General features: G+C 49.1%; 1 protein-coding gene across 4 annotated transcripts in view; it reads left to right on the top strand.

Annotated features, from left to right (window-relative positions):
- The window catches only part of AFAP1 (actin filament associated protein 1), a 73,276-nt gene that overhangs the window by 18,306 nt on the left and 28,530 nt on the right, over positions 1 to 26,440 (top strand). For all 4 annotated transcript variants that reach the window (XR_008617924.1, XR_008617923.1, XR_008617925.1 and 1 more), the window contains exons 2-6: positions 1,813 to 1,908; positions 5,344 to 5,425; positions 11,979 to 12,128; positions 19,647 to 19,858; positions 24,684 to 24,829. Coding sequence is in view for 1 of the 4 variants with exons in the window: in XM_028492345.2 (XP_028348146.1) it covers positions 1,813 to 1,908; positions 5,344 to 5,425; positions 11,979 to 12,128; positions 19,647 to 19,858; positions 24,684 to 24,829 (686 nt within the window). In the remaining 3 variants the exon portion in view is untranslated. The remainder of the gene's footprint in view (positions 1 to 1,812; positions 1,909 to 5,343; positions 5,426 to 11,978; positions 12,129 to 19,646; positions 19,859 to 24,683; positions 24,830 to 26,440) is intronic.

Here is a 26,440-nt window from a genome sequence, read left to right as displayed (position 1 = left end):
TGGAATATTACTCAGCCATAAAAAGAAACGAAATTGAGTTATTTGTAGTGAGGTGGATGGACCTGGAGTCTGTCATACAGAGTGAAGTAAGTCAGAAGGAGAAAAACAAATACCGTATGCTAACACATATATAGGGAATCTAAGTCCGTTGCTTTTTCGTAGAGCAGCTAAACAGCAGGACGGCTGGAAATGCTGTCCCGGCCTCCTGCCCGTTCCTGGCTCCCATCCCAATCCCACAGCAAGCCAAGGGAGTCTGGATGTGTCTGCTGAGATCATATTGCAAAGTTACTACACAGATAGCTGGGGCTTTGGCATTGCTTTTTTATTTTTTTCTCAGAAGGCACTTGGGTTGAACCCAAATTGCAGCTTAGTTCCAAAAAGAATAGAAGACATTTTGAAAGCTTTGCCTGCTAGCTCTTCATTCACCAGAGCGTAAGTTGCACCAACCCGGGAGCTTGTCTGTTTTGTTTGCTGCATGTCCCCAGTGATCAGAACCACGCCCAGCTCCTTGCAGGAGCTCAGGAAGGATGGAAGGGACAGTGGGTGGCCGCAGGGGTGGCCGTGATGGCCAGTAGTGCTGCAGGATGGTCCTGACACCTGCGGGTCTGGGCCAGGATCCCTTTTTGAGCTCTCAGCGTAAACCGTACAGGTGCTGGCAGTGATGATGGTGCTGGTGACAGCAGCCACCATGTCTTCAGTGTACATGTGCAGGTGCTGGCTGAGGCATCTTGCATACAGGGTCACGTTTTCTCTTCATTCAGCCATAAATACAAGGCAGGTCATGTGGATACGCCTTCCTTTGCTAGTAAGGACGCTGAGGTCAGAGAGGTGACGCCTCTCAGCCAGTACTGATGTGCTGGCCTCACAAAGCAGTCAGGCGCCTTCTCAGACTCCTGCTGCCTCCCGCGCCAGCCTTCCTGCCTCCTGCCCTGCTTCTCCGGAGCCCAGTCCCCTCCTGTCTCTGCAGGGCCCCTTCTCTGCTCACCTCCTCCCTAGGTGTCCCCTCCGGCCATGCCCAGCCCCTCCCAGCTCCCTCTCTTCTTGGAGGTGAGCTCTTCTGGTTTGCTTCTGGCTTCCCTGTCCGTTGCAGCTCAGACTCTTCCAGCTGCTTCTCTCCTGCGGCTCCACGCCATGTACCGACCGGCTTGAGGTCTTCTCCTGGGTCTCCGTCCTGCTTTGTCTCTCCCTCCCCCCGATGGCTCGTTCCATCCATGGCCATGAGCATCAGCCAGTTGACAGTGATCCCCTGGCTCCCGCTGGCCTCTCCCAGCCCATCTCCTGGCCCGTGGTCCTCTGGGTCTTCCGTAAGGTCTTCACATCCACCACAGGGCCTTGCACCTTGTCCCCTCTGCCTAGAACCCTTTCCGCCCGTTCTTCACGTGGCTGCATCCTTCTGGTCGTTGAGCTCAGCTCTCAGCTTATGTGTCATCCCAGGAAGGCCTCTCTTGATCTAAATCAGCCACCCCTTTTTGTTAAAGACCCTCTTCTATTCTTTGTAGCGCTGACTGCTGTCTTACCTCCATTTTTTGGTGATATTCATTGTTTATCGTGGTATCTAACTTTTACTGGAGCGGAAGCCCCATGAGGGCAGGACTCTCACGTCCACCGTTCCCTTCGGTATCCCAGAACCTCTGTCGGTACCAGGATGGGATAGACATTTGGTGAATGATGAGTGAAAGAATGAACAAACGCGTGCCTGGCATCCTGGAGCTTAAATCCAGATGCCTCTGACCCCTCGGGCTTTCCTTCCGCACCTCCTGCCTCTGCCTGGACGCTTGTGTAACCATCTCTGCCCTTGTGCACTCACCACAGGTGGTCAGAGAGATCTACAGCGGCTGCAGTGGGCCAGCAGACTCGGAATGTCCTCCCCCGTCCAGCTCCCCGGTGCACAAGGCAGAACTGGAGAAGGTAAGGGGCGTGTTTCTTTCTAGGAATTAACCTTACAGTTAACTTGGGCCTTCCTCGAAGTTTTCATAACACCTCTGATATTTCAGCACTTCTGGTTGAAAAAAGAAAAAAGGAAAAAAATAATGCAGCCCTGCTTCCTCTCTGCCTGCTCTGTACGAAGCTCAAGTTAGCTGTTTTACAGATTGCATGGTTAGTTTTATTCTTCCCAGCTGTAGATGCAGGAATGGCTGTAAAGGTGGCACAGGATTTAAGATGATCAGGGTCACCTGCTGTTACACGGCAGCATGAGATCTGCAGGCAGCTCTGTGTTCTTCTGGAATACAGCAGGTGCTTCGTCAGTGCACCTTCCCAGCGGTTTATTCCCAACAGACGGGTGACGCTTCCTGTCCTTCTCTGCTCTGTACTTGGACGCCGTGAGCACGCAGCAGGTGGGTAGGGCTAGTCCTTCCTGCCAGAGCGTGTGAACCCGCCACTCCTGCTGTCTGTCCCTGATGGAGCTCTGTTTGCCTGTATGTGCAGAGATCTCATTTCCATGGAGATCCCTGGCTTCCTGCCCCACCGTGTTCTGTCGGTAGCCTCTGTCTCAGGAACTTTCTGAGCTCTCCCTGTTTGGCCCCTGCCCTACCAGTGAACAGATCCTTTTTTGTGTATTCTTGTTTTAGTCAGGGTTCTCCAGAGAAACAGAACCAGTGGGGTGTATATGTATGTATGTGTACACAAATTTTATATATATTAATAAAATATACATAAAAGTTCAATAAAAATAAAATTCTACATATACAATTATATACATACTGAGAGATTTATTATGAGGAATTGGCTCACAAGGTTACGGAGACAGATGGGTCCAAAATCTGCATCGTGGGGCCTTAGGCTGGAGACCTAGGAGAGCTGATGGTGCAGGTGAAGTCTTCGGGAGGACTGCCCCCCACCACCCCTTGCTTGGGAGGCCCATTTTTTATTTTTTTAATTCAGACCTTCAGTTGCTTGGGTGAGACCCACCTACACTGTGGAGGGCAATCTGCTTACTCAAAGTTCACCAATTTATTTTTTTATTTTTTAAAATTTATTTTATTTATTTATCTATTTATTTAGTTTTGGCTGTGTTGGGTCTTCGTTGCGGCGCATGGGCTTTCTCTAGTTGCGGCGAGCCGGGGCTACCCTTTGTTGCGGTGCGTGGGCTTCTCATTGCGGTGGCTTCTCTTGTTGCGGAGCACGGGCTCTAGGCACGTGGGCTTCAGTAGCTGTGGCACGTGGGCTCAGTAGTTGCGGCTCGCGGGCTCTAGAGCGCAGGCTCAGCAGTTGGGGTGCACGGGCTTAGTTGCGCCGCAGAATGTGGGATCTTCCCAGACCAGGGCTCGAACCCATGTCCCCTGCATTGGCAGGCGGATTCTTAACCACTGCACCACCAGGGAAGCCCCAAAGTTCACCAGTTCAAATGTTAGTTTCATCCACAAACACCCTCCAAGTTGACATATAAAGTTAACCTCACAACCCTCACCCTGATATTGTGACATAGCAGGCCTATTTCTCTTTTTTCCTGATTACAAAACTAATGCTTGCTCACTGCAGAAAATTTAGAAAGTAAAGAACCAGAAATAGGATGGATAAAGTCACTGAGGAGTCTAGAGCTCCTCTCAAAGCTCTGCATGTTTTTTTTTGTTTTTTTTGTTTTTGTGGTATGCGGGCCTTCCTCTTTTTTGGCCTCTCCCGTTGCGGAGCACAGGCTCCGGACGCGCAGGCTCAGCGGCCATGGCCCACGGGCCCAGCTGCTCCGCGGCATGCGGGATCCTCCCAGACCGGGGCGCGAACCCGGTTCCCCTGCATCGGCAGGCGGACGCGCAACCACTGTGCCACCAGGGAAGCCTGTTCTGCATGTTTTTAAAGCAGTTTTTTTGTATTCATGTGTTTCTTTTACAGTTTGGGTAATCTGATGCATAAAATTTCTTATGCTGCTTTTTCCTTTTTTCTTTTCAGGTAACCTTTATACTATTAGCAGTTTTCCAGGTTTTTGAAAACACATAACAGGCAACAAGCGTGTTTGCATTTTCATCACCTGAATAATATCAAATTCATATAACTATTATTTATATACCCCCCCCACTAGGCTCTTTTTTTTTCTTTTTTGACTCGTGTAAAATAACCTGACACTTTTGTGTAAATCTTTGCTGCTTCTCTGACTATTACCTGAGAAAAGATTCCTAGAAGCTGGCTTACTAGACCAAAGGATAGAATTTTTAAAGATTTTGATTCATGGGACTAAGCAAGTTACCTTCTAAAAGTTTGATCCTATTCTGTTTCTCATCGGCAATACGTCAGGGTTCTTCTTTCACCCACTCATGCGGGAATTGGCAGTTCTCTTTTACTATCTTGGTTTCTAAGGTGGTATTGTGAGTGCGTGGCCGGACCTGTTGACCCAGATCCCAGGGGTGCTTCCTGGCCTGAGACCTGGGCTTTCAGTCCTTCTATCACTGGAATGTGGCACATACTAGGGTCCCACTAAAGCCATAATTCTTTTCCTTTGGCCCTTGCTGGTGCCACTGGGGTTTACTGGCACCTGCCTGCCATCTTGGCCCAGCACTGCCTGGACCTCTTATCACGAGGTGAGCGTGTGTGTCCCTGTGTTCTGGTGTCATCCGGATATTTTGATTGTCTCCCCGCTGGCCAGTCTCTGTGGCCCTGGGGTGTAATTTGAGGTTCGGAGGAGGGGTGTTCTGGAGCCATTTCCTTCACTGTGACTCCACAGGGTCTCTGGTTGGAATGGAAGAGGTTCTGCTCAGAACTGTGTTTCTTCTCCTGATACTAACCTAGAGTCCGAATTATGCTCCTCAAATCCATATATTAGGATTAAAATAATTACAGGTATCCCTGTGTCCTTTGATGGCTTTGATAGTAACTCATCTCTCTGTGTATATTCTGACTGTATTGTTACGAGCAGATACTTGACACTCGCCCAGTTATTGGTGAACACTGGGAGGAAATTAAATGAATGGTGTAGGATTTATTTCTGGAAGGATAATGTGGCTTGGTGAGGGGGAATATTTTATGTACTCCTAATATTTGGTTGGCCGAAAAGTTAGCTCGGGATTTTCCGTAAGATGTTACGGAAAAACCCGGACAAATTTTTTGGCCAACCCAATATTCATTTCAAAATTATTTGCAAGAAAAAGTGATTTGATTGAAACAAGCTTGGTACTATAGTGTGTGTTAGTATAACCTCAGCGGCCTTTTTCTTGGTTCTTTCGATGTTTTTAAGGCTGTTGTAGCAAACCAACCATATAGTCCGTGTTATAGTTGAGCCCTGTCTCCAGATTATTAGGAATGTGGCCCACATTATCTTTCGCTTTTGAGATGACTTTTGATAGATTCATGATGCATCCATCACTTGGTCAGTGTGGCCGTTGTAAGAATAACTTAATCTTTTGATCCTCACAGAAACTGTCTTCAGAGAGACCAAGCTCAGATGGGGAGGGTGTTACAGAAAATGGAACTGCTGTGTGTAACGGAAAAGAACAAGGTGAGTTCTGTTCGTGCCAAAAATATATAAACAAACAAACAAACAAAAAACCCCAAAACAAAAGCACTACAGCCAGGTCTGTAGACTCTGTATGGAAAATGTCCTCGGTAATTCAGTTATGCAGATGTCATCATTCTGTGTTACACTTGCAGAAATCCAGAGAAACCCCTTTGGTGGGTACTGTTCCTCCCTGTCTTTCTTTCAGGCCTACCAAGCGATGGCCTAGGTTTTCTCCTACTGTTTTGATATGGGCCCTGCGTATATTTTAATTTATGACTTACAGCAGGTTACTTCCTCACCTGGTTTATCACTGAGACAAATTTGCATTGGGGGGCCGCCAGCATCTTGCTGGGAGATGTGATTTTCAGAGAAAAGAGCTTTGGATGATGACACCGGGAACCCACGTGCCCGTCCCAACGCTGCCTTTGCTGGAGAGCGAGATTGTGAGCAAGTTTTTCCTCTTTGGTGAGCCTCAGTTTCCCCATCCGTAAAATGAGGAGGCCAGACTCACAGATTGCTGATCTTTTTAAAAATGATTGTCTGAAAATATCTTTATTTCACCTTCCTTTAAAAAACATCTTTTTTAGTTGTGGTAAAATACCGATAACATGAAATTTACTGTCTCAACCATTTTTAAGCCCAGTTCAGCGGCATTAAGTATCTTCACAGTGTTGTGCAGCCGTCCCCACCATGGGTCTCTAGAACTTTCCTCATCTTGTAAACTGCAGCTCTGTCCCCACGGAACACTAGCTCCCCATTCTCCCCTCCCCCCACCGCTGGCAGCTGCCATTCTACTTTCTGTCTCTATAATTTTTTATGACGCTAGGGACCTCATATAAATGGGATCCTATAGTATTTGTCTTTTTCTTGCCTGGCTAATGTCACGTATTTCACCCGGCATGCTGTCCTCAAGGTTCGTCTGCATTGTAGCACGTGACAGGATTTCCTTCCTTTTATTAAAGGCTGAATAATATTCCCTTGTGTGGATGGACCACATTTCGTTTCTTTGTTTATCCGGTCATCCATTGATGGAGACTTCGGTTGCTTCCACCTTTTGGCTATGGTGAATAGTGTTGCTATGGACATGGGGGTACAAATACTGAATTCTTTTTTTTTTAAAGTCAGCTTTACAAAGGTGTAAATTACATAGAGTCAAATTCACCCTTTTTGGTGTACGGTTCTTTGATGAACACATGCATGTAACCTTCATCACAATCGAGATGTAGAACATTTCTATCACCCCAAAATGTTCCCTGGCAACCACTGGCCTGTTTTCTGTCCTGTAAGTGGAATCATACAGGGTGCAACCTTCTGGGTCTGGCTTCTCTCAGTCATTGTATTGCATTTGGGGTGCGTCCACGTGGTGGGTCAGTAGTCTGTCCCTTTTCTAGGCTGAGGGGATTCCAGTGTGGATGGACCAGTTAGTTTATCCACTCCCTGACTGAAGAACAGCTGGGCCGCTTCCAGGTTTGAGTGGTTTACAAGTAAGGCCGTCGTAGACATCCACAAACAGGCTTTCGCGTGAACACGTTTTCATTTCTCTTGGCTGATACTGCGGAGAGGGACTCTTGCTGTCACAGGCATTCGTGTGCCTTCTCACCAGCCTTTTATTGTCATCTTTGTTTCGTTCTTTTCTTTTTATTTTAGCCATCTTAATAGGTGTGCAGTGCTGTGTCATTGTGACTTAAATGCACGTTTCCCTACGACTGACAATGTTGAACATGTTTTAGTGTGCTTTTTTGCCAGCTGTTTATTATCGTTGCATATTCTCATTGGATTTTTTTGTTCATACTGATTTCTGAGGATTCTTTATCTATTCTGAATACAAGTCCTCTGTCACAGCGGTCCCCAGCCTTTTTGGCACCAGGGACCAGTTGCATGGAAAACAGTTTTTCCACGGACGGGGCCGGGGCGGGGGATGATCCAGGCGGTGACGCGACCGATGGGGAGCAGCCGTAAATACAGATGAAGCTTCACCCGCTTGCCCGCCGCTCCCCTTCTCCTCCGAAGCCTGGCTCCTCACAGGCTGCGGACCGGTGCTGGTCCGCGGCCTGGGGGTTGGGGACCCCTGCTCTATCAGACGTCTTTTGCACGCATCTTGTCCCAGTCTGTGGCTTGACTTCTAGTTTCCTGCGCAGTGTGTGGGCCCAGAGGAGGGGTGGGGTTAGTGGGTGGTGAGAAAGTTTTCCCTGTGCAAGGCCAGAAGCCTCTGTGCTTCCCAGGTGAGTAGTTCTGCCTGCCCAGCTCAATTGCACTCAGTCGCTGGGGTGGTGCAGGTGTCTTCTGGCTCAGAGAGACACAGAGGTCTCCTGGCCTTAAACCGAATAGCAATCCCGGCCGCTAAGAATCTCGGAGCCTAAATCATCTGGGCTATTGGGATATTTCAAGGTTCACGCCAGAGGGTCGTGATCTCCGCCTTGGCCCATGTGATTTTCTAACTCGGTTGTATCTTGAGTGTAATTTTAGTTCTTTCCATCGGAAGTTATTCAGTGGAAGGTATCATCTGTGTCTTCACGGGGCACATTATGTGTAATCAAAGCCAGGAAGGCTATCTTTAAGTTTTGCCCTGAAACAGAACAACATACAATCTCAGGGTTCCTGCTCAGACGCCGAGGCTCGGCGGGCGTTGCTTTGGCTGGTCTCTTTTCTTGTTTGTGATCTCCTCTCCCAGTGTCCCTGCATGAAATTAGATTCTACAGAATGATGTGTATGTCTAGATATACAGGTAAGTGAATATGTCTGCATCTGATAGTCTTCTGTTTCCTTTTAACAAGAGCAGCCTTCTGTGCTTTGTAAAGGTGACCTTGGTTCAAACACTTTTTGCCTGGCAGCGGTGCTTTGCCTATAGTAGACCCCCAATGAATGGTCACTGAAGGAAGCTAACAGCTTAAATACATTCTGACCGTCTACCTTAGCTTTTATCCTTGCTGCTCTCTCTTGATTAGTTTGCAGTTGAGAAGTTCTAGTAAAGCTCCCATGATCCCAGCCGTGTCGTGACTCAGACAGATTTCTCTGCTGGCTGCATGGAAGAAATCCCCAACTCCTGCAGTTTCTCCTAAATGTTAGACTGTCAACTGTACATGGACACGATCCAGATTCTGTGACCAAAGCCACAGGCAATGACTCTTAAAACTCTGGTTTCTTCTTTCAGGGTGTCAGGCCCAGAAATCCCCAACTCCTGCAGTTTCTCCTAAATGTTAGACTGTCAACTGTACATGGACACGATCCAGATTCTGTGACCAAAGCCACAGGCAATGACTCTAAAACTCTGATTTCTTCTTTCAAGGTGTCAGGCCCTGGCACGTAATGAGCCAGTATGGTGTGATTTGGGGCGAATTCAGTAGAGTTGCTATGGATACTGCAGCTGACATGAGCAAAGAGAATTGAGTCCCTAGGGCTGATCTGTGTGGAAGTGACAGCTGTCCCCAGCTAGCACTGAGCACGTGTACCATTTAATCACAGGTTAACGGGTCTGTTGGTAGACTTAGTGTATCAGTAGTCTGATGATATTCCTCCCACCTGCCTAAATACCAAAGCACCTAGACTCCCGTTTATGTAGGGTAAGAGGGAACCATCTGGGTTTATGACATTTACGGCTTTAAATGCTGCGAATTAGCTTTGCTTCAGTGCCTGTCAACATGGCCTCCACCCCGACGTGCCACCTTGACAGTGATGCCATTTAAACTCTGCAGCCTTTCTGTTGTACAGCTTCAGTGAGTTGAGAGTTCTGAGTTTTTAGATTTTCCGTCGTAATTCTATTATATGTGCTAAATTTTGACTTTTGTTTCTTGAATAGTATCAACATATTCTTGTGATTTCTTTCTCACGTTCCTACATCCTTTGGCTTTTTCTTCCAAGGACAGCCTCACTTTTGCTTTTGCAAAAAAGCCGTGGACATTCAAGGAATTAAAAGTCTTTATTACGTCCTTTCTTTGTAGCCAGGGTCCAGCAAGTACTTTCCCAACAGGAGCAAATCCTAGTAAAATCGGAAGTAAATCTAACAGCCTCGCTTTCTCACTTGTCACTTTGAGATTCAGGGAGGGACTGATTCGTGCTCCTGAGCTTTGCAGAAGGTCCCTTCCGGGCACTGACTGTCCTCGCTGAGGGGATCTTCTTTTCTTAAAGCTTATTAGCTTGAGTGGGGTTCTGGTCAAAGATCAACTTCAGGCTCTTTAGAAACAGCTAAGAAAGGTCATCCACTGCTGCTTTCACTGTGGGTTTGGTTGAACTGAAATCAATGACACAGGTATTCCAACCTTGGACTCCATGTCTGATGGCAGCTGGGGAGGAGATGTGACTTCAGATCAAGAGATTAAAGTGGATTCTTGGTGCTTTTACAAGGGGTTGCGTGCGGTGGGAGAGTGTCAGGAGTGGGTGGGAGGGCAGTCCTGTGTTCTGTGTTTCTAATATGACCTGATTTGTTTAAAATAACATAGAAGTGCTTGTACTAGTCAACTCAGGCTTCCATAGCAAGATACCACAGACTGGGTGGCTTAAACAACAGAAGTTTATTTCTCACAGGTCTGGAGGCCAGAAGCCCGAGATCAAGGTGCCGTCAGTGTTGGGTGCTGGTGAGGGCCCCCTTCCTGGCTTGCAGACGGCCACCCCTCACTGTGTCCTCATGTGGCCTTTCCCCACGACTACACCAATCCTGTCAGATCAGGGCCCCACCCTTAAGACCTCATTGAACCTTCAGTGCTTCCTTAGGGACCCCATCTCCAAATACAGCCACACTATGGGGTTAGGGCTTCAGCATGTGAATTCTGGGGAGATGCAAACATTCAGTCCGTAGTGCTGATTACCCTGAAATTTAGTGCGGCTTCTTTTTAAAACTATAATGTAGCACCTCCTGCCTCAGACATGGTTAACTGTCGTTTCTTTCTAGAGAGGAGATAAGTGTTCAAGCACAGTGACTGGCCTCACGGGACCTCACTGAGTCCGGGGGGTGGGGTGGGGGGAGGAAGATCCGCAGAGCCCAGATGAGGCAGGCCCGGGCGTGGGTGGGTGCGTGCTGGCCTTGTTCCGTGGGCGTGGGGCCGGTGGCAGAGTGGAACTAGAGAAGGGGACGGCTTCCCCGCCCCCCACTGAGAGCAGCTGGTATGGTAGAAAGGAGGTGGGAGGGCGTACGCTTTTAGAGGGTAGGTTTAGGAATGAGGCCCATAGTTTATGACCTCGCATCCCTGAATCCTCTTCCTCTGGAATTATCCTGTGTGATGTTCGTGCATGTTCTGTGTCCACAGGGAGAGGGGTGGGGAAGGAATTCTTGACTTTCATTACATTTTCCGAAAGGTCCGTGCCACCCTCTGAGTTACAGAGGGGTGAGGGGTCCTTCTGGAGAGGACCGAGCAGGGGCTGTTGGGGGTCTCGGGGGTTCAGGTGATGGTGTCTGGCCCGGATGCTGTGGGTCCCTCCAGGGCCCTCCCAGCCCAACCACGCTGAGCGAGACCCTTGGCCCCAGCACCAGGCACAGAGCAGCCCTCAGGTGACAGCTCACCTGCCCAGAGTGCTCTGGTGGGAAGGGTCTTGTCCCTCAGTCCTGGACGCACCCTTAGCATCCACTCTGGTTCTGCGCCTGGTCCCCACCCCTGTGATTCTGTCGGAGGTCGTAGACAAAGCCCGCAGGAGCTGGAGAGGGCAGATTGCCGCCACGGGTCAGGCACAGGATAGCAGCCGGCCTCTGGCGCTCAGTCGGCTGGGGTCCGGGGACCGTCGTCAGCCGGGCACGTAGGTCCTGGCGCACGGCTGCGGCTTCTCAGGCCCTGTCCCCACCCGCCGTTGCTTACCAAAATGTGGGTTCAGAGTTGCCAGACCTTCCCGTTTTCCAGGGGAGGCCAGAAGTCATTCATCTTCACGCAAAACATTCATGAGTTTTGTGCATACGGTTTAGCACTGCAGGCCGAACAGAACACATGGGTCTGGAATGCAGGCTGCTGGTCTAACAGCTCCGGATGGGGTGGAGTCCGTGTGAGTCTGACAGGTCAGTGAGGGGCTGGTGGAGGCTCGTTGAGTCCCCCTGCTCCCCTCACCTGCCGGACCCCTCCCTGTGCAAGCCAGGTTGCCCGAGCCTGTCTTGTGTTTCTAGACATGTCTGGCTCCTTCCAGCGTCACGGGCTCTGTGTTAGCTGATGCTCTTCTTGCCCGGATGGCTCTTCCCTGGGGTTTCTGCACAGATGCTGCCTTGTACTGATACTTAGCTCCTCTGCTTCCTGACGGCCCGGTCACTGTACCACGTAACCCTAGTTTAGGTCTACAAAGGCCCTTCCATCATCCGACCTCCCTCAGGGGTGTGTGTGGGTGTGTGCAAGCACGTGTGTACGTGTGTGTGCGTGTGTGTGTGTGTTCTCAGCCTGCCGTGGAACACAAGCTTCCTGGGAGCGCCTGTTTTCTGCTTTGTTCTCTTGTATCGAGACGAGTAGCTGATGCACGGCAGGTGCTCAGTGAGTAGGAATTTGGGGAGAGAAAATCGGCCACGAGTCATGCTTTATTTTGATGTTTCTTTTCAGTTAAAGTCTATCGTTGAAACATGCTTTTTTGTCATCACCTTTCTTCACAGTTAAGAGGAAAAAAAGTTCCAAATCAGAGGCCAAGGGAACTGTGTCTAAAGTTACTGGGAAAAAAATCACCAAGATCATCGGTTTGGGAAAGAAAAAGCCGTCGACAGATGAGCAGACCTCCTCAGCGGAGGAAGACGTGCCTACTTGTGGTAAGACGGGGGTGCGTGGGGTTGCCAGATCTGCGCCCTCTCCCCAAGCACGCGGAGACCCTCTCCGGGGAGACCTCTGTATCATGTTCTTCTAAGTCTCAGTGATTGGGCTCTTTTGCACTGGGCTTGTGATCAGTTAAATTGTGGAGAATGGATTACAGTTTACTGCTTATTAATGAAGGCCTTGCAGGGGTTTGAGATGATCTCTGAAGTTCTCTCAAAACCAAAACCAAATTCTCTCTTTGATCCCATGAGGTTCTTCCAAATCCCTTTTTTTTTAACTTTATCTTTTGTTGTATATTTATTTATTTGGTTGCACCGGGTCTTCGTTGCAGCAGGCGGGCTCCTTAGCTGCGGCTCAAGGGCTCCTTTGTCGCGGCATGGGAACTCTTGGTCGTGGCACGCACGCGGGATCTAGTTCCCGGACCAGGGATCGAAGCCGGGCCCCCTGCCTTGGGAGCACGGAGTCTTCACCACCGGACCGCCAGGGAAGCCCCCAAATTCCTTTTAAGCATCTTTAAAGGGAAGCATACGCATGGGCGGTTGGTTGGCCAGCGGACGGGGGTGTGTAAGGTGCGTAAGAGCATTTACAGGGTCCCTGGCAGCCCCTTCCCTTGGCCTGACGTCACACGACTCAACTCTCTGGGGCTGCTCCGCTTCTCAAGCTTCCGCCTCGAGTCCAGTCGGGCCGGCTGACCCCTCCCCTCATGGGTCTTCGTCCAGTAAGTGTTCTCCGGGCAGCCGCTGGCGGTGGGGCTGCGTCCGCGGGGCGGGGGGGCGTGATGACCAGATGGCTCCTGCGATCCCACTTCACCCAGTCCGGCGCCCGAAGGGCGGCCCGAGGCAGGGGGTCACGGAGACAAACGTGTGGTGACCGGCTCTGATCCCGAACACGGCGGGGGTACGAGAGGGGCCGCAGGAGAGCCTGGCGGGGATGTGACTCGCCCGCAGGCACCTCAGGGAACACCGCCCTGGACAAGTGAGACCGTACATGCGCAGTGTTTCCCAGGCAACCGCGTTTCCGAGAACCGTGCGACCCCTTTAAGGAGAAACGCTTTAGAGGCTGAAAGATGGAAATTTACCCTTTAAGAAAAACAAGAATGGGCTGTACGTTCCCTTGCGGACCACAGGGCGCACATCGCACGTCAGTCCCGTACTGCCTTTAATGTGTGCTCGCTGTTTACCTCTCTCTCTCTCTGTTTTCTCTCTCTCATTGAGCGTCTCTTCTGTCCCCGGCTCGGGGTTACTGAGGGCGCCAGGAGATAACAGCACTCAGATGCTGCCTAAGCTGGGCCCACACGCAGACATGCATTTATCCGGCCCATATCGCGTCCCAGGGCGTGGCTTGTGCTGAAAGGGCGCCGTGAGCTCAGAGCTGTGCCAGCGGGCAGGAAGGGTCGATTGTGGAGTGCAGGGCAGGTAGGCTTGGGGTGGGGGGCCTCCTGAGGGGAGGGCGGGGTGGACTCGCAGCTCCTCACACGTGTGATCCTGGGAAGTCGTGATAGACTTTTGGTGACACAGTAACCCCCCTGGGGTGCTGTGCAGAAGTGCGCGTGGAGCGGAAGATGGCTGGGCGGGCAGTGGTCGAGGCCTCTCGGGGCTGCGGTGTCATCCCAGGGAGGCCCCCATGAAGCGGCCGCCTGTGGGTTGAGCTGGGAGGGGAGATGGTGACCCCAAATGGAGGCCGGCGGTCTGGGAGCCCCCGTGCATGCAGAGGTCGTGAACTTGCCCCTGGTCCGACGGCAGTGGGGTCACAGAAACACGCTGACTGACGCTCTTTCCACTGAGAACAGCCACCCTGCGGAAGCTGAGCCAGCTGGACAGAGCCCCGGCGGGAGGGCAGCTGCAGGGGAGCTGTGGATGCCAGGGGCCTGCGGCCCTCTGCCTCCCCTGGAGCGGCTCACGGCACTGGGTGATCTGCGGTTGTTTCCCTCTGGCATTAGCCCTGGAGAGGAGATAGGAGTCAGGGGTGAGAAATGGAAAGAGGGAATTAGCCAACAAAAAGGGAACTCCTTTTTTAGTTTTTATTCTCTCTCTTTTTTTTTTTTCTTAAAACTGCCCTAGGTTAGCGAAGGAAATAGAGGTTCTTTCGTGGAAAACAATTAAACATTCATATGGAAGGCAACTTAGCAACTGTGGTCCAGACCCCTCATTTTGCAGTGAGGACACGGAACTCGGGAAGGTCGTGGGACTTGCCCTGAGTCACACGGCCAGCTGGGGACGGGCCAGGCCCGCTGGCCAACCCTGTCGCTGTCCCGAAGCACAGGCCTCGCGCATCCCCCTGCCGTCCCCCAGGGCTCGCCACCCTCATGACTCCTGATAAACAGCCGTGTGGGCACTTGGCCTGAAGGCACAGTGGAATTGCTCAGGGAGCAGGCCTGGTGCAGCTGCAGCCCCGCGTCGTCACCTGAGGGTTTCCGCCAGGCTCTCAGTGGACATCTTTCACTTCCACTAAGAGAACATCCTCTGTCCACAAGGTTTTAAAATTGTCATCTAGTTCTTTGCTGGGCCAGGGGACGGGGGAGGAGTCTGTAGAAAAATCGAGGTGGGAGAGTGACTGTCTTCAGTTATGTTAGGACAGCTGCAAAGTCTCAGGCAGGAAAAGTAGCTGGATGACGGCCCAAGACCCCCATCCTGCCCAGCGTGCCCTGCGTGCCAAGCGGATGGGGCACAGACGAGAGCGTCCCCAGGGCAACTGGAAGCTGAGTCCAAATCCCAGGTCTTCTGGGAGATGCAGCCCAGTCAGCTGGGGCCGTGGGTGTGCAGGAGAAATGCCGGCAGGTAGGAGAGGGTTCTCTGCGGGTTTCCCCCAGGCGGGGTGGGAAGAGGCGCCCACGCCAGCCCCCCGCTCCGCCTGTCCTGCCTGGCTCTCACCCCTCTCTCGGGCCCTCAGCCAGCGGGTGCTGCGCTTAGCACCAGCCGGGTCCACTCCCCAAACAGCCACTTGGACAAGATGATCCGAGACTTGCACACAAACCCCTAAGCAAAGATGGGTCCTTTATTTTCCCATCTCCAGTGCTCAGGAGTTCCGGAAGTATTGTCACCGTATAAAGGCATCAGGAGATGCCTTTCACGTTTTTCTCTCTTCCCCAGCCCGTTTCTGTCCGTTGTTTGGGCTCGTCCCCAGGCCTCTCGACTGTCCACCTTCTTCTCCTCTGGATCCCTGCAGGCTACCCCGTGGGAGTTTTGAAACCTTGGACTAATCGTATCATCCTGTGCTCAGTCAGTGCAGGGCCTCTAACAATCTTGTCTCACTGAATTGTCCAGCTTTCTCCTCTCATTACTGGGTTAAGATGCAGGTCGAATTCACCCACCAGTTGGGTTCCCAGCACTGAGCACACAGCCTGGTGGATAATAGCAGCTCAGTAAACACTTGTTACTTGAATGAATTAACTTAAGCAAGTCGCACGCTTCTCTGAGCCTCAGGTTCCCCACCTGTGAAACAGGCTTATGCTTAAACTACTTTCTTTTCCTTAGAATTGAGGATAAAATCATGAAACATTAAGCTCATTGCCTACTTCATAATTTATGCTCAGCAAATGGTCGCTATTATCATTCATTTGTTCACCTGAGAAAAACCTAAGCGTATCAGACATAGTCGAGCTGACATGAGGGCAATGCCAGGTGAGTGGCATTGATAAGATCGATAATAGAAATACAGAAGCTGAGTGAAAGGAGTGGTCCCCAGTTGCCAGGATGGAGGGCTTCCCGAGGCAGGGTGACCTGGGCTAGTTGGAAGGGCCTTCCGGTTATTTCTGGGGCCCCTTCTGGCGCTAATGGTCAGTGACTTTGTGACGTTTTCGGCAGTAGGACTTGTGGTGGGTGTGCGGGCAAGTTACATGCCCCTCCCTTTCTACCGTAATCCACCCGACAAAAGGTCAGGTGACATTTAATCAAGGGGGAGGGACGCCTTCTCGATGTCACTCACCACGTCAAGGGTGTCTCGGGTTCTTTGGGTGCCCGCTGGAGGGCGCGTGCCTCGGGCGGGGATCAGCTCTCTTCAGCCCCTTTCCTCTCAGCCGATCACAGTCTGAGGCTGGCTAAGATGAGACGAGCAATTCAGTGAAAGTCCTCACAAAAGTGTGACCAGAGCACAGGAGACGCCGCCCTTCCTGTCCTAGAGAAGAAGTCAGTGGACGTGGGGCCCCCCTTCGGCCAGGCGGCCCTGCCTGCTCGTCTGCAGCTGCTGGACCAGAGGCACCAGGTCCCCACGCAGCTGACCGCGGGAGCGTTCACATCTGTCCCCTCCTCCTGTGGTTGTGTGTGTTTGGTCAGCCTCAGGCCATCCTCATGAAACCTCACACGCATTTGTCACCAAGCTTTTGCAAGAGGCCTTAGGGTCCTTTCTTTAGAATTCCGAGCAGAGATAACCTCAGAACATCAAACCGAAATTCCCAGATGGTCACGATACCATAACATCTCGCCGTAACATGATAGGTGGGAGCAAACAAACAGAAAATCACATGATATTGGAATCGCCTTATGAGCAGGGCGCTGACCTGACCCAGGCGAGCCGGCGAGCCTGCGAGGGGGCCCGGCTGCTCTTTGGCGCCACCTGGTGGTGGCTGTCTGCTCAGGCTGATCGTCTCGGGGCTGACGGGGTCCTGTGTCGGCCGGGGTTCCATCACAGCCTAGCCGTGTCGTGGTGGGGAGAAAGAATATTAGGGGACGTGGGACCTGCTCTCTGACTCCAGGGTACTTCGGTGAGCTGCCTGCCGTGTCCCTGCGTGGTCTCTCCCTCATCCGGGGTCCCTACCCAGAAAGTAGGAATTTCGGCCACCTCTTCGGAGAAGGCGGTGAGCCTGCCGGGGGAGGCCAAATGCCAGATGGGGGCTTGTTTCCGTGGCGTTTGCTGTTTACAGCAACAAGCCTGTTACCCACCGTGATTCTCGTTTTGCCTTTCCCTTTTGGGCAACTGGAACTCATTATGAGAAAGGCGTTAAAATATGGTAATTTCCTTTGAAGTCCTGCTCTAACTAAAGTGTGGATCTGTCCAATGTAATCGTTCCTTTTGTGACTCACGTGTCAAGAAACCCATGGCATTTGGTGACTCGGTCAGGGAAGGAAACCTGAGGAGCACCTTCCCCTCTTCAGGAGATGCGTCATTCGCGTGGCTGGCCGAGCCGTACTCAGAAGCTGCGGCCCCCCTGCGCTGGGGACAGGTGCACCCACGTGGTGAATTCTAAGATCCAGAAGTCCTGTGGAAGTTTAGAGGAATCCCCTCACTGTTACTGAGAAGGCAGATGTGCTTACATTCCTCAATAAACATTTTGGCATCTCCTTCCCCATTGCGACCCCCGCCATCTTCTGCAACAGGGGCAGGCCCCTACAGTAGCTTCCGAGGTTTTCTGTGACCAGGTCGCTAGACGTCTCAGGTCTTAGTTCACCACGCTCCCCGCTTCTCCAGGCCTGAAGGGATCCCCCCACCCCTTAAGGCCCAGGTGAGGACCCGCCCCAGGGCACACGTAAGCCTCCGCTCTGCCAGCCCCAGCGGTCACGTCCATCAGTGCCCTGGGCCTTAGTGCTTCCTTCTACAAACTGTTCACTCGCCCGTCGACCTTGTGAGCCCAGGAAGACTAACTTAGTTGAAAGTCATCCCATGCTTCCATTTATTTCTTCTTAATTATACGCCGTCAGACGGTCCATAGGCCGCGTGTGTCCATTCATGCTCGGAACGTACTTACGATGGAGCCGGTTGCCGGCTATATTTCATAAAAATCCAAAGATGTGGGCCTTCAGCGTGATTAATGACTTACAGACGGAGATATTAACTAAATAGTTCTAATAGCTGTTACTCAGGTGTTCAGATATTATATTTGACTATATGTTTTAAGTAGAGCTTAAAAAAAAAGAATAAGTGTATCAGAACTATGTCATTTACAAATCGTATTTCCCAGAATGAAAACAGCAGCTCTTTCTCTTCCATCTTTAACTGTCAAAAGAGCTTCAGGTCGGTCTTTGCCGGGTAGCCGTGAACAAGAAGGAAGAAGATGAGGGTGTGAGCTTCCTCCTTTTTTTCTGAACTCTGCTTCTCCAGCCTGTCTTCGCCTGCCTCCAGTCCCTCCTAATTGTGCAAAACACAGAGAACTTCAGGTCCCGGGCACTTGAGCTCATGGGCTCACTTCTCCATTTTCTCTGTAATTTTACAAATATGGCAACTTGTGTCCCAAACTGAAGTTTTCGTCCCAGGTACCCTTTAGGATATATGGGTAGAACTGATTTACATTCACCTGAACGTACATTTAAGTATTATAAGCATTCTCCTAGTGAATTCATCGAGCTATTATGTATAGTAATGTCTATACATAAAACAGAAAGCATCATTCAGGGCCCTCTAACACCCCTACCTGGGGTTCTGTTTTCGTTTGGTTTTTGCCTTTATAGCATTTATCCATTGCTAATGAAGTGTGTAAGGTGTAGAACAGAAAAGAAGCAAAAGGCGTCGTCCAAATCCCTTTTGGAAAGACATTTAAAAAAGGATCAGAAAGGATTTTATTTATTTACTTATTTATTTACTGAGCTGCACACGTGTGTGTGTGCGTGTATGTGCGTGTATGACTCGAAAGAGCAGCCAAATGACTTAAGGGATCCTTGTTTCACTTCTTCCTTGTTGACCTGGACTCTATACGCTGTTCCACTCACTTCCCCCGTCTTACTAGCATTATGGACTGGGTCAGAAGTCACAGCCGCCCTGTGAAATCTGTTTGTCATGCCTTGTTATTTCCAGAAAAATGCGCTGTATGTTTGTGACAAGTGAAAACTATCAGTTTCTTGTATTTGAGGCGATTTCCTCTTTTAAAAAATGAGGACAGTTCTTCTTGTAATTCCATCACCTTCCATCCGTAATGCACTGAGGGTGTCGTGCAGCCTCAGAGACATGGATGACGAAATTCCACATGCTTTTAGACTTTAGCAGTCAGACAGAATCCTCCAGTCAGAGGGCACCGAGGAGGGCCATCTCTGGCCTCCGGGCAGGAATCTCATCCCGAGGATTTGCCGTCATTTGCTGGAATACTTCCAGTGGTGGGGAACTTACCACCTCCCAAGGCTGCCTGTTTTGTGGAGAGCTCTCATTGTCAGATAGTTTTATTCCTCATGTTAAGCCAAAATCTGCCTGTCTTGTCACTTTTGCCCTGGTGGTGTCATTTGCAGCTACTTGGAATGAACCCGAACGCTTTCCTGGGTGAGGTCCCTTCAGCTATTTGAGGACGGCAGTGTGTCCTCATAGCGTCTCTCCTGCCAGCCACTGATGGCTCAGTGACCTCTCGGACACCGGGCAAGCTCCGGGTTCCCCTAGACGGTCCTCAGCCCGCATCGCACGGTGCATTCGGGCTCCTGGGTGGTCTGTCCTGTCTCAGCCCCCAGAGCTGATGGAGGTCAGTCATCTCGCAGTGGCGGCTCTCGCTGCTCCCAGGAGCCTGCACTCGCAGACGTGCTGTGTGCGGGGTTCGTTCCATCTTGGCGGCCTCCTGGGGCGCATCCTTCTTGGGGAGACTGACGGGCCTGCTCTCGTTGCAGGCTACCTGAACGTGCTCTCCAACAGCCGCTGGCGGGAGCGCTGGTGCCGCGTCAAGGAAAACAAGCTCATCCTCCACAAGGACAGGGCCGACCTGAAGACCCACGTCGTCTCCATCCCACTCCGCGGTTGCGAGGTCATCCCGGGGCTGGACTCCAAACACCCCCTGACGTTCCGGCTGCTTCGCAACGGCCAGGAGGTGGCCGTGTTGGAGGTAGTTGCCGCGGGGCATTCGCCCGCGGTGGTTTGCCTTCTAGGGTCCGCCTGGACGCCCCGCCAGCTCCTCACGCCGGCTGCTGGCGGCTTTGGTTCTGTCCCGTCCCACGTGTCCCGCGTTTCTTCTCCGAGGGGCCCCAGCCGTGGGGACGGCACAGCCAGTTCTCTGCACGGTGTCCACGGCAGACTGCCTGCCAGGTCACCTCCTTGTCTGATATCCTCTCTGTTCGTGTTTGCGTGGAAGTTCAGGCAGTAGATTGCTTTCTAAAAGTGGCCACAAAACAGCTTGTTTTAAAATTTCCAGTAAAACTTCTCCCCTAACCATGGTCTGCCTCTGAGTTGGTGGCATTTCCTTCAAGCTGTCCTTTGGAATGTTCTGGGCTTCTTCACAGATGGAGCAGGTGTTTTTTGACTACCAGTTGCCTATCGACAGTGGCCAGAGAGCCAGATTACAAAAGAACAAAAAGAACACCTTTGGTTTTTAAGAACCCTTGGCTTTGCACGCATTTTATTGTTTGGCTGCTTTTTCAGACCTCCCGATTCACAAAAGCAAAAAAAGGCAATTAAAACTAATTTCTTAGCTACACACTTAAAACTTGCGTTTTTGAAATTTAAAATTTTTATTTATCGTCTGTGATTAATTTATTTCTCCCCAATATTAATTCAGACCTTTTTTCCTTTGTCTTTTTTTGTTTCGCTTAGCATTATCATGATTAAGATACAAAGACACACACGCATACATATATATATATATATATATATATATATATATATATATATATATATCCATGCATACACAAATATCAGAGTGTAGAATTTCCGGAGTACATGTAAGTATATTTATGCTACACAGCTGATAGAAATGAGGATATCTTGGGTTTGGTGGCGTGGCTGATGTGTGTTCTAAATTAATCAGATGCAGAGCCTAATCTAAACGACTGCAGTGTTACTGACCAGTGAAGGAAAGGGCATGGGCTTGTGACCAAGATCAAAGGGGCCCCATTAGCCAACCCAGAAGGTCTTGGTAGGAGATAGGAGTTAGTTTCAGAGACTGCTTGTTTTTGGTGGGGACAAAAAGAGATTAACAACATGGTTCTTTCTCACACAGGGCTCCTTGCCCGATGGTTTGGATGGTTTGAGATAACAGGTCGAAGGGCCGAGCCCGTCCTAGTGGCTGACTTCCCAGAAGGGAGGCCGGGCCCGGCTGGGATCAGGATATCTGGGCCCCAGTCCTAGTCCTGTTGCAGACTTTGATCACAACCCAGTCCGTTTTTCTGTCTCGGCTTCTTTATTTGTCTGTAAAACGGAGCACTGGGCTAGAGTCGGTGTGCTTTGTAAGCATTTATGAGGGCTGAAAGCTGTAGGGTGGATGAGAGTGGAAAAAAGCCAGAAACGTAAATAAGGAAACTGTACTCTCGATGCAAACAACTCAGGTGTCACGTGAGAGCTCTGGCAGCAGATCTGAGAGAGGCTGCGAGGACAGGAAGGCACACGCTGGATTCGGGGGTGAAAAGCGAGCCGTTGGCCTGGACACCGGGTGGTGACAGGAGCCCCCGTGGGGAGGGGCAGGGGGGAGTTGGGTGAGAAGGGCCCTGTCCTGTCTTTGCTCCCAGCCCTGTAGGTGCAGCCTCACGTCCCCAAAAAATGGTGGTTGTGTTTCATTACCTTTTCCCTATTCCAGTTATTGAATCAAACACGCACACACGCACACACACGCGCGCGCACACACACACGTAACCACACTCAGTGTTCCAACATAAGCAAAGAGTTTGCCTGAATCGGTTAGGAAATGCAGTGATCCGACCAGTAAAGTTGTATTCTGTACTTTTTCTAAGACCATTGTAACTTTTGAGATAGTTTCAGAATTACAGAAAAGTTGTGAAACTAGTACAAATAATTCCATATACCCTTCACCCATATTCCCCAAATACTAACATTTTACCATGTTTGATATCCCTTGCATGGTCTCTTCCCCTCTCTCTCCCTCTCTCTCTTTCTCTCTCTCTGTCTCTGTGTAAATTTTTTCAGAACCTTTTACAGACGTGTTGCCCCTCTATCCCTAAACACTTCAGTGTGAATTTGCTCAAAATGAGGGTATTTCTTTACTAAAACCACTGTCTAATGATCAAAATCAGGAAATTCACACTCATGCGATACAGTTATCTGACTTACAGATTTTAATCAGATTTTCCCAGTTATCCCAATAATGTCCCTTGTCAGCAGAAGGAAACCCCAGGTGGTGTGTTTCATTCAGCTGCGGTCTCTTTGGCTTTCTCTGTCTGGTTTCATGGCATTGATACTTGGGACGGGTACAGACCATTATTGTGTAGATGGTCCCTCAGTTTGGGCATATCTGCCATTTCCTTGAAATTCGAATCTGGGGTAGGCCTGCTTGGCAGGGGCACGTGGAAGCAGTGGTGTGTCTGGCACTGCATCACTTAAGCAGGTACGCCCGTCAGTTTGTCCCACGACTGGTGATGTTAACTTTGATCTCTCAGGTGGGAGGGATGTCTGCATGGCTTCCCCGCTGCAAAGTTACTGTGTTTCCCATTTGTCTTTAATAAGCTTCATGTGGGAAGATTCTTTGAGACTCTTTCAATATCTTCTCACTCACAATTTCACCCACTAATTCTTAGCATCCGTGAATGACTCTTGCCTGATGCAGTTATCAAAATGACAGCTGCTACATGGGGACTTCCTAATTCCATTATTCCTTCTACACTTATTAGTTAATATCTACTTTAAGGAAGGTTTCCCTTTCTCTCAATTAATTATTTATTCATTTATATATATATCAGCAGGGGTTCATAGATTATTGTTTTAATCAGTGATTATAATCCTTTATTGTCATGATTTATCCTCGTCAAATGAACAGAGTTGGTCAGCAGAAAGCCCTTCGGGCCATGTGGCCTTTGCTATGTCGCTGTAATAAAGACACCACAGTCCACGGTCCCCTTCATTCTTTGAGCTCTTTCCTCATGTTGTGATGCAACAAGATGTTCCAGGCTCATCTTGTACTTTTCTCTGCCCCAGGCCTCTTGGAATCAGCCATGTTCCGAAGAGCTCTTAGTGGACGACTCCTAGTGGATAATGGTATTTAGAAACCAGGATCTGGGTAGAAGCTGTGCTCAGAGTTACTGGGGTGTCACTGCACCTAGGCCTTTTCAGTAGTCATAGGAAATGGTGTGTATGTGTATGTTTGTACATACGTATATTCAGGCATGTTTCTATGTTATACATATTACGCACATGTATATGCATATATACGTGTATACACCTGCATGTATACCTATTTATATACTAAAAGCCACAAGATCGTAACTAATACTTCTAATTTTAGTCCAACACCACAGAGTTATTATTTTTTAAAAGCCTACGAGGAAATTTCTTAAACAATGAAGAAAACAGTTAACAGTGTAATAGTATCAACCACATCTTAGATATTATGTGAACATACTTTTAAAAATGCTTAAATGAAATAGTTATAGATGCATGGTTATAGATTCAGTCGTAGGTACATTATTGACATAGATTTCGTTTGGGGGAGGAGAAAAGACCAGTGAAGAGGACATATTTGTGATTTTTTTTATTATCCAAGCACTCAAATCAATTCATTTCAATTTAGCAAACATCGATTACGTTCTTACTGTCCGTAAGGCATGTAATTGGAATCCGTTCACTTTGTCCATGGCCGCATATGATACTGTTGCTTGTACAGTATCAGTAGCCAATTCTATCAGCACACAAAAAACAACTTCTTCCTCGTCAGTGGCTCTTCCTCCCGAGAGCTTTTGGTGCCTGCCATGGGGTATATATGATTACTTGTATTCTGATCAGTGTTCAACTCATCAAGGTTATAATGATGAAACCCAGTTTTCTTTAAGTGTTGAAGCTAAACTTACAGATCTTTCTTTATATAAAAATTTGTAATTTTTGCAAAAAGCTAAATATTTATTTTTTCTTTGACATTCAGTTAACTCACACATTTGAGAGCTCAATTTCCCCTAAACTTTAAATATGACTTACACAGTTGACTAGCCAATAGTATTTAGACATTTGAAATACCATTATGAATGTAATGTAATTGATTTTCTAAATCACATAAGAAGGACGGCTTAAAATTTTAATGAACCAAATCTTAAAGATATATTTCAGATTTGCAAATTAGGCAGATGACATCCGGGGAGCATTTCAAACATCTTAAAAAATAACATGCACAAAGCAGCCCGACGATTATAAACATTACACCTATATAAACACAACTGATATGAAAGTGAAAGTAGGTTAATATTCTGTACCGTCTAATCAGGGAAATAAAATTGCCATTTCAGGCCCATTTAGGAGACCACAGCAAGGGCTACTGGTCACCAGAGTTGGTGAGCTACAGGGGCCGTGGCCTGGTGTGGTTTCCAGGTTAAGCAGCTGTGGTTGGAGGGGCTCCTGCTCCCCAGATTTTGTTGCCAAATTAAGGAGCCTTTCTAAACAGCTTCTTTTAGCTGAGATTTAAATAATCCCATTAATTTCCATGTCTTCCACCCTAGTGCCTTTCCCCAAAATAATTGGGCGGCACCTTAGGACCTCGGGTTTTTATTTCCTTGGGAATAACCGTTACGCAGCCTCCGCATTAAGGCTTGGAGTGAACGCGGTGTTAATCCCGTGGCTCAGGCCGTGGCTGCCTCCTTGCTGTCGTCTACATCCTCAGGGGCTTCGTGTTCCACCTCCTTTCCTGTTATGTTGTCTCTTTTTTGACATTTTAATGAAAATGTTAAAACTCTTTACTGTTACTTAAGTAAAATGCACTTTTCCCCCCTTCACCTCAACAGGCATCTTCTTCTGAAGACATGGGCAGGTGGATTGGGATTTTGCTGGCTGAGACGGGGTCCTCCACAGACCCTGGGGCCCTGCACTATGACTACATAGACGTGGAGATGTCGGCGAATGTCATTCAGACGGCCAAGCAAACCTTCTGGTAAGATCCACTGCCGTGCGAAACAGCACTGAAATTAAACAACTTTATTTTTCCCCTAATTTTCTTTTCCTTTTATGTAAGTGTATAGCCTTCAAGGGAAAAAAAAAAAAAACAGCTGAAGACTCTCCTTTTTGTATAATATTAACCCACATTTTGCTGAAATGTTTGGCATTTCAACCATCTGTGGTTTCTATTAGAACAGGGGTTGGCTAACTTTTTCCGCAAAAGGCAAGATAGTAATATTTTTGGCTTTGTGGACCAAATGTTCCCTGTTAAAACTACTCAGCTCCGCTACTGCAGTCACACACGTAAATGAATGGGCATGGCTGTGTGCCAATAAAACTTTATTTGCAAACACAGGCAGTGGGCCAGATTTGACCCGTGGGCTGTAGTTTGCTGACCCCTGTATTAGGGGGGAACAGTTCTATAAAGCATAAATAATTCAACATATTGCTGTAGTGACGACTGAGTTTTCAAAGCCATCAATCATATACTTTTAAAACTCAAATGTGATTTTTTTTTAAAGTGCTGTTATATATAAAAACGTTCTTTTAAACCATGAATATTTCCTTAACGTAATGATGGCAAAGAAAATTATAGCAGCAGTCCTCAAAGTGTGGTCCACAGACCCCTGGGGGTATTCAAGACCCTTTCAGGAAGTCCCAAAGGTCAAAACTGTTCTCATAATAACGCTAAGAAATTATTTTTCTTCTTCGCTAGAGTGACATTTGCATCGATGGTGCAACAGCAGCAGCAGGGCGGGGGGGGAGGGGATAGATCGGCAGGAGCCTTAGGACCCAGTGGCCACTCCACACCGCGCTGTGTCCATGGCCACTCCACACCGCGCTGTGTCCATGGCCGCTGGCACGCGCTTGTAGTAAAAGGAGATGCTGTGTTCACTTAAGATGTCCGTGATGGGGGCTTCCCTGGCCGTCCGGTGGTTAAGACGCCACGCTTTCACTGCAGGGGGTACGGGTGTGATCCCTGGCCAGGAAACGAAGATCCCGCAAGCCGAGCAGCGCGGCCAGAAGGGAAAAAAAAAAAAAAAAAAAAAAAAGATGTCTGTGATGAAGCAGTAAAATTATTACTTCTTCTGTGAAGGGCCAGAGAGTAGATATTTTTATTAAATCTCTCGAGGACATGTCTTTGTAACATTTACATAATGGGCAGGACACACAGAGCGCTTACATTGACTGAACTGTCACGTTGTCTTGACGAAACGCTCTGGTAAGACTGAGTTGCTGACTCAGCTAGCTGCTCCCTAACCCCACCACAGTTTTTTCACTTTTACTTGAAAGAACAATTAACAGGTGAACTGCGGTTATTCAGATGTAGGTATTTGCAGACACGTTTTCAGAAATGAACCGAGTGAGCCTCTCACCTCGAGGAAAACGGTTGGCAGGGTTCGTTGCCTGCGGTGGCGTTGAGCTTGCCCTCAGAAATGAGAATTTGGGGAGATCTGGATCTGCCACTGTGAGCTGACAGCTTCCCAGTACTCAGACTTTCCTGATAAGATTGGTGGCGATATTGAGTGTGGTTTTTTTGATACAGTATGGTGAAGTGCGTGCATTTGCCAGGTACACATAAGTCACGCACGGGTAAAAGGTCCAT

Source organism: Physeter macrocephalus, chromosome 7, assembly GCF_002837175.3.
Source record: "Physeter macrocephalus isolate SW-GA chromosome 7, ASM283717v5, whole genome shotgun sequence".
NCBI lineage: Eukaryota > Metazoa > Chordata > Mammalia > Artiodactyla > Physeteridae > Physeter > Physeter macrocephalus.
This window is presented reverse-complemented; position numbering and strand designations above follow the sequence as displayed.